General features: G+C 44.1%; 1 protein-coding gene across 12 annotated transcripts in view; it reads left to right on the top strand.

The window, feature by feature from the left end:
- The first annotated feature begins 3863 nt into the window (after window positions 1–3863).
- Window positions 3864–8463, top strand: part of MYBPC1 (myosin binding protein C1) — a 120850-nt gene continuing 116250 nt past the window's right edge. For 6 of the 12 annotated variants that reach the window (XM_060245630.1, XM_060245627.1, XM_060245633.1 and 3 more), the window contains exon 1: window positions 3866–3989. In XM_060245630.1, coding sequence (XP_060101613.1) covers window positions 3965–3989 — 25 coding nt within the window. In that variant the 5' untranslated portion in view covers window positions 3866–3964. Of the gene's footprint in view, window positions 3990–8463 lie in introns of all 12 variants that reach the window. The other 6 variants (XM_060245625.1, XM_060245622.1, XM_060245623.1 and 3 more) reach the window with 3 other exon arrangements.

Below are 8463 nucleotides of genomic sequence, written 5' to 3'. Positions count from 1 at the left end.
CAGTCATCACTGGTCGTGGCAAGAACATGAAAGGGCATCACTTGACAGCCCAGGATCACACGGAGTCCTGATGCATCCGGTTGGAATGAGAAATTCAACACAAGCATTTAATGATGGCATTTTTACCCTTTGGGGCATCCACAGATGCTACAGTGGCAAGCACCATATCCGTGTAAAGTGTTGTCAAGTCGCAGCTGTCTTACAGCAACCCCAGCAAGGGTCTTTCAAGGCAAGTGAGAAGCAGACGTGGCCTTCCTCTGTGAAGCCTCCCTTGGTCGTCTCCCATCCAAGTACAGACCTTGCTTAGCTTCCAAAATCTGATGAGATTGGGCTTTACCATCAGCAAGCACCATACTCAATGCTTTTATTCTTTCAGTCACATTGTTAGAGAGGTTAAGCTGCTAATGACTAGCCAAGGGTCAACCATCTTTCTTGGCTGAGTGGGTCCTTGAACCAAAATCTCTCCAATCAACAGGTTAACCATTATATCATACTGGACCTGGCAATGGTGAATGTAATCATTAGCAAGGTCTACTGCCATTATGTCATTGCTTCGCTTGCACGCACACCAATTTCTTTTAGAGAAGTGAAGGTGAAATACTAGAAACACTGCTGCCCACAGCACGTACTTCAATTTCTCAGCCCTGCTCCAGTTTCTGAAGTGCTACAAAACCCAACAAAACTGCTTCCTCCTACACAAATCAGTCCTCTTCTTCAGAGAGCCTTCTTTATATGGTCATCCAATCCATGACGGATTGTGGAGTTCTTTGACCAGAGAGATCTGTTTTGCTCTGTCCTTATTTCTGGGTTTTAAACGCCATCAGACAAAGGCCCCAGATAGCTTCTGGAACTCACTGGACAGTGGTAGCATTTAACTGCTTATAGATCTGGTACGCTAAAAGAGAGGATGAAAATGTTTTAATAAATCAACAATGAACAAAGCCATTAGATCAGAGACCATAGCAGTCGGGGTGGGTGGGGGGGCGGGATGAAAAGGTATACTGCTGATAACAATGGCTCTGTCATACCAGGTTCAGTTTTGAAAAGTTAAAAAAATACCATGTTCAGTTCTCTGAAACACTGTATTTTGCACCCAGCCTTAGGTTGCCACTCATCTAAGAACAAAAGCTCCCCAATCATATTCTGTATGGCATTTTATTTTAATTTATGCAGATTAGGAACACACCATTGGCAACCCAAGTGTCAAATAACTTTACACAGGGGAATAACTTTACACAGACATATCCCTCCTGTCCCTACAGTTTCAGATCTTTTAAATTAACATGACATTTTCCACCACAAGACATGGTGATAGGGATTGTTGCTTTCGCTTTGAAGTCACCGCTGAGTTATGAAAATCCTACAGGGTTTTCAAGGCAAGAGATGTTGAGGTGTTTTGCCATTGCCTGCCTCCACATCACAACCCTGGTATTCCTTGGTGGGCTCACATTAAAATACTGGCCAGGGCTGACTGTCCTTAGTTTCTAGGATCTGATGAGATCAAGCTAGACTGAGGCTTGTCAGGTCAGGATATTGTTACCATGATACACCTCTTAAAGATAAATAATTTTATTTATTTAGGGCACTGGCATGCTGCCTCTCCAGAGTCCTGCCTTAAAGTCTATAAAGACTTTATAAGTCTATAAAGACTAAGAAGAATGATGTACAATAAATACCTACGCAGAGCTAACTGCTTTCTAGCTCAATTGAAGGCTCTGCTGTTGGACCTCCTGAGGGTTGTCAAGTCCGACTCTGGGGACTTTGGGGGTGAAGCCAGGAGACTTTGGAGAGGAGCCAAGACCAAGGTTGTGACAAGCATAATTGAAATCCTTTAGGGGAGGGACGGTGGCTCAGTGGTAGAGCATGTGCTTGGTAAGCAGAAGGTCCTAGGTTCAATCCCTGGCATCTCCCAAAAAGGGTCCAGGCAAATAGGTGTGAAAAAACTCGGCTTGAGACCCTGGAGAGCCGCTGCCAATCTGAGTAGACAATACTGACTTTGATGGACCAAGGGTCTGATTCAGTATAAGGCAGCTTCATATGTTCATATGTCCTTTTAAATGCTTTTCTTCTACTGGAAATAATGGAAGATGGAGGCACCTTCTTTTGGGGTACATAGAATTGGACTCCTGGTCCAATCTTTTTGAAATTTGGAGGGGGGGGGGAGTTGAAGAGAGGCACCAGTCGCTGTGCTGAAACTTTGGTGCCTCTACCTCAAAAAGCAGCTTCCCAGAGCCCCAGATACCCACAGATTGATTCTCCATTATACCCTTTTGAGACCAGTCTCCATAGGATATAATGAAGTGTCCAGTGGACATCCCCTCCAGCTTTCTGATAATTTTGAAGCAGAGGGAGGGCCTCCAAACCAGGGGATCCCCTGCCCCCAATTGGGGATTGGCAACCCTATGGCACCTGGGTTTTGGCCACTGTATGACACAGACCATTGGACTGGATGGGCCATTGGCCTGATCCAACATGGCTTCTCTTATGTTCTTATGATGACTTCAAAGAATGTAACTCTACTTTGGATTTGCACTGAGTATGTTTTCCTTTTCTAGCAGATTTATAGACAAAATTATATCGCCTAGTTAATAGTTAAAGACTAGAAACAATAACATCAACCAATGTATAAAAATGGGAACATTTTAGGAACATAATCATAAGGAAAGCTTTGTGGACCAGAGTCCTGCACCCTGGCTCATACAGTGGCCAACCCGGTTCCTCTTGAGGCCCTACAATTCAGCAGAGGCCAAAGCCTTCCCCGATGTTGATTCTTAGCTGTGGTGTTCAGAGGTTTACTGCCTGTAAACATCGAGGTTCCATTTAGTCACTATGGATTATAGCCACTGATAAACCTCCATGAGGAGGTCTAATCCCCTTTTGCTTCGTATAAGCAGCTGTCTACAGTATAATAATAATAATTGTGCAGTGTCAAGTTGCACGCCAGGGCCATGAAATTTTCAAGGCAAGAGATGAACTTTTGGTTTGTCATGGCTTTTCTCTTTGTAGCAACACCAGTCTTGCTTTATGGTCTCTCATCCAAGTACTAACCAGGCCAACCGTGTTTAGCTTCCAAGCTCTGACTGCATTGGCCTTGTCAGGGATATTCAGGGTATTGTCTGTAGCACACATGGTACATAATAGCTAGGTCCCCAGCTCACTCAGCCCTTTGGGTGTCATGAACCTTCCTGCCCTGTAGAGGGCACAAGCCCACTGCAGCTTTATGTTCTGCCACAGAAAGAAATGGTAGCCATTTATGCGTTTCACCCCCAGTCTACCAGAATATTCCCCCAATAAAACAAATGGCTCCCATTGGCTTCTGTTGGAGAAAGTAAATACCTCCCACTGTTCAATATGATGGGCCTTTGCAATCTGCCATCTTCTCATGATCCAAAAGGGATGAGCCCATCACTTTCTTTCAATTAAAGGAAAGCATTTTGATGCTCATTTAATCCTACAAAGCACTAAAAATAGGCAGGATTGTGCATTTGTGATCAGATATCTGTTTAGGTTATATTCATGCCACGGTGGTAGGGGAAGGCAACTGGTATACGTACAATTTAGATCAGATCTTGCATCTCTGGAAGCCCTTTGATAGTCTGGCAGTCTGTGTGGCTCCCCCCTCCCCGCCCACCCTGAGTGTGTGAATCTGATGCGTCTGAATTTAGAAAGTTATAGCTGTTCTCATCAGCCTCATGAAATGCAGCACAGATTCCTTCCTAAAGCCAACAGGGCAGTGGCTGCAAACAACAGATGTAAGCAGAGCTCCCATAACTGTCAATTTTCAGAGGCTTTGCATTGAGAGGAGAGGAGGCGCTCCCTTGATTGATTTGTCAACCTTGTATATAAAGCAGAAGAATTCTTCTCTCCCTCTGCTTATCATACTGGTCTGCATGCTCTCTCCTGGACTTGTGGCTACTTGTTGTTGCATCTGAGCGCCAACTGGGGATAAAGAGCAATTGAAACAATGCCGGAACCGACCAAAAAACCTGGTAAGCTTAACCCCACTCTGTTTTCTTTTTAAAAAATTACATAGTTTAACAAAAAAAAAAAAGCAAAACACTCACTTGAAACAAGCTTGCAATTAAATAGGAAGCAGAGAATCTCTTACACTGTGTTGCCAAGATATCATTAACATCAAAGAAAAATGATCTAAAACCCTTGGAAACAATTTCAATAGCAGCTCAGTTTATCTGGAGAACTCTGGACTGCATGCAAGACTTGTGATTACAGTTTGATTTTCTGAAGTTATTTTGCCAGGCCATTCACAACACTGAGTATTGAAATTAAAGAATAACTTTTTTGTTGCTCTCAAAAAGATCTGTGCATCAGTCTCCTTTCTTGCAAAGAGATCAGTTGCTTATTCATTGCATCAGAAAGAGCAGGTATAGAGCTCTGCTACTGTTTGTCTCTGGCATTTGACAGTTGTAGGATAACCATGCCCACTACTTTTGTCAATATGGATCAAATTCTGAGAGAGAGAGAGAGATGCTGTGCTTAGTTTTGAACTCCATCCAATCCGTAGAGTGGAACAGTTATTCTTTCCCCAACAAAAATTTAACACAGAAAAGAGCATTTAGTGCAACTCTCCAAAATGGATTTATTCTAGATTTTGAACAAACATTTATCCACTCTGCTGTTTAAGGAAGAGAACCCAAAAACACCAGCAGTGGCTGTGATTAAAAGGCAGAGTTTTGAAATTTTTTTTCTTCTGTTGAACCAACATGGCAGCTTATATTCTTTCTGGAGAAGGAGAATGCACAACTTTCCCACGTCCCGGGTGTTCTGCTGTCCAAACAAAATCCACCTAGTTATGCCACTACTTCTTATTGCATCTACAACGGGCTAGACAACACAATTATAATATTATCATTGCAGAATGTTAATCTTACTCCTTACCATCAGGACCTGTACATATCATAGAAACAAGTCCTTTACAGTGCAATCCTGAACCAACTTACACCCTTCTATATGCACTGAAGCCAATGCAGTTTACTTAAGACAGCACTATAAATCTTCCTGCACATCATTGTTGTCCTCTTACAGATGCTCTATGCAAAACTGAATATGACTATAGGAGAATATATATGCCTGAATATGACTAAAAAAGAAGCATGTGTACATCACGTGCACTGTGTAACATATGAGATACACACATATTTATGCACAGCCAAATAAATGCTTTTAGGCACTTGTGCAACTCGCTATCATAAAAATCTCTCCTTCACACACACAAGAGCAATGTGCATAGGATTTTTTTTTTTTGCATGGAAATAATATTTGCATAAGTAATAGGCTAGTGTGAAGAAGCCCTTTGTCTTGTTTGCACTGAAACTCGGAAAGAGAAAGGAAGACATGCTAAAGAGCTAGCAACATTGTTCCCTTGGGATGGCTCATCCTTAGAGTACAACTCATAGGCCGTTTTCCCACTCACCTTTTACTGGCGCCACGACCATCCTGACGCCGGCGAATCTGCCTGGATTTCGCAACAGAAGCGCCGGCGCTCCCAGAAGCGCCGGCGCTTTCCGTCGCTAAGCCAGCGCAAACGTTTTCCTGCATGGGTGTTTTCGCACTCACCTTCAGCCGGCGCCGCGACCCTCTTGACGACGGAGGATCTGTGCTGATTTCCCACACGAAGCGCAGGAGCAACCAGAAGAGCCGCCAATTTCCGGCGCGAAGCCCGCTCAAGCGTTTTCCTGCTTCTTGGCGATTTACGTTTGAGCGGGCTTCGCGCCGGAAATTGGCGGCTCTTCTGGTTGTTCCAGCGCTTCGTGTGGGAAATCAGCACAGATCCTCCGTCGTCAAGAGGGTCGCGGCGCCGGCTGAAGGTGAGTGCGAAAACACCCCATCTTTGCGATTTCCGTTTGCGCTGGCTTAGCGACGGAAGTAGCCGGCGCTTCTGGGAGCGCCGGAGCTTCTGATGCGAAATCCAGGCAGATTCGCCGGCGTCAGGATGGTCGTGGCGCCAGTAAAAGGTGAGTGGGAAAACGGCCCTAGTCATATTTGGGGCCTGAAAGGAATATTGCCACAGGGCATATTGGATGGTGGCTCTGTGGGGGTTTCATTAGCATGTGGCACAGATTCCTTGTTGAGTGGTTTACATGATGCGCCGCAGAGTCTTTGGCATGTTGGACTGCCTTGGTCTCTCTTCTCTGCTTGTAGCATTGTTATATGGATAATATGGGCTACTTATGGAACACTCTTGGGGGCAGGGAATCAGATTAGATGATTTTCCCCATTTAAGTCCTGGACTTTGCCTGATGCTGTCATTGACATTTGTTTTACTGACTTGATGGAACACCATAAGCTTTGGGTTACTCTTGTCTAGAAAATATCTCTGTTGAAGATTTCTGAGCTTGACTGAAGGGATCTTTTAGCCATTGCATTATGTGGCCAGAGCCATTGCTAAGTTTTCACTGTGCTTGTCTTCTTCTTTGGTTTTGGCTATGTTTTCAGCCAGTGTGGTATAGCTTTTGAATGTCAGACTAGGATTTAGGAAAGCCAGGTTTGAATCTCCACTAGGGTTGCCAGGTCTGTGCTGGAAAATACCTGGAGACTTGGGGGCTGGATCCAGGAGAAGGCAGGTTTTGGGGAATCGAGGAGCCTCAGCATGGTACAGTGCCATGCAGTCCACCTTCCAAAGCAGCCGTTTTCTCCAGGGGATCTGATCTCTGCCAGCTGGAGATCAGTTGTAACAATTGGAGATCTCCAGGCCCCACCTAGAGGTTGGCAACCCTAATCCCCACTGTAGTATGGAAGCCTGCTGAGTGGCCTTGGGTTGGTCATACATTCTCAGTCTAATTAACCTCATGGGATTGCTGTGAGGATAAAATGGAGAAGAGGAGAATGAGGTAAGCCAATTTAGGTTCCCACAAAGAAGAAAGGCAGGGTATTAATGAAGTAAATAATACAGAGGACTGAAATCCTAGCATGGGCATTGAACCATATTGCCTCATGGTCTTTCAGATGGCAGAATTTCAATCCAACATAGAACTGAAGAAACATCAGTTTAAAAGTGCTTTTAAATCGCAACACTGATTAAAATATCCTCCCTTCTGCCACATGACCCTCATGACAACTCTGTGTGATAGGTTAGCCTGAGAGTGTGCCACTGACCTATGTTCATCCAGCGAGTTTTCATGAAGAAGAAGAAGAGTTCAATTTATACCCCACCCTTCTCTCAGCCTCAGAGCGCCTTAAAATCACCTTCCCTTCCTTTCCCTACAACAGACTCCCTGTGAGGTAGGTGGAGCTGAAAGAACTCTGAGATAACTGCTCCTGAGAGAACAGCTCTAAGAGAACAGCTCTGAGAGAACAGGCTGCATGTGGAGGAGTGGGGAATCAAACCCGGTTCTCCAAATTAGAGTTCGCCGCTCTTAACCACTACAGCAAATTGGCTTTAGATTCATTGGCAGCATGGGGATTCGAAGTCAGGTCTTCTAGTCTAACAATCTAACCACATATTTCAGTGGTAAGCCTGTGACTGATTAAATTAGTATATTAAATTTGACTGCACCAAATGTGACAGTTCAAAATAACCCAGTTGTCTTGACTTCAAAACTCTCGTTTGTCCATAGTTCATTCTCTTGCTTGATTGTCAGTCAGCATCTCATGAGAAAATCTTCATCAGTATCCACGATCAGGATTAATTTCACTGATGTTAGTATGATGATTACTAACATAAAATATAAGAGGCTGTAGCAGTGAGGAATTTTCTGGGAAGTTTAGAGTCTGTATCGAGCAAGCTGGTTAATCAAAGAAGTTCTGTTGGGGGAGAACTAGTGAGTCATGCCTTTCTTTTCCATTAGGTTTCTTCATGTATATGCATATGATTGCATAGAGGAATTGTACCACCAGATAGTCAGTCCTCTTGAGTGGTTAAGTACTCTGGTCAGTGAAAACAAAGGGTTAAAGACCTTTCAGTAGGCTATCAGGGCTTCAGCACTTCCAAAGGGGATCCAGCACCTTACAGGGTTGAGACCGAGGCAACTAGTGTTGACAGGCTGCAGGGATCGGTTTTCCTACTTGGCTCCGTGTAACGCCTGAAGACAATAATGAAGTATCCTACTGAAAATAGCTGTCCCAAATGCACACATGACTATGAGAGTGAAATCCTACACCCCAACGACAGTCAACTCACATTCTAAAGTATCTTATTTGTAATGCAAATGGTTACACATATTCACATCCTTTTCTATGTATAGGATACTATGTTTTTTAACATGCAGATCATATGCATAGGATACTACTGAATAGGATAGTATCCATTGTCTTCTATTGCAAGTCAGGTCCCCTAACTTGCCTTCCATACAAACAAAAAAACCCCCCAAACCCCCACTTCTTTGCTTGAAACCTTGAATCATTCCATGTGCCTAGGGAAAGCATAGCTGATGCATGGGCGCATTCCTTTTCCCAGCATACGACACACAGCACCTGCATATGGGTGCAACTGGACGGGCTTTTTGG

Source organism: Heteronotia binoei, chromosome 8, assembly GCF_032191835.1.
Source record: "Heteronotia binoei isolate CCM8104 ecotype False Entrance Well chromosome 8, APGP_CSIRO_Hbin_v1, whole genome shotgun sequence".
In the NCBI taxonomy this organism is placed as follows: Eukaryota; Metazoa; Chordata; class Lepidosauria; order Squamata; family Gekkonidae; genus Heteronotia; species Heteronotia binoei.
The sequence above is the reverse complement of the archived record's forward strand: the minus strand, read 5'-3'. Positions and strand labels throughout refer to the sequence as shown.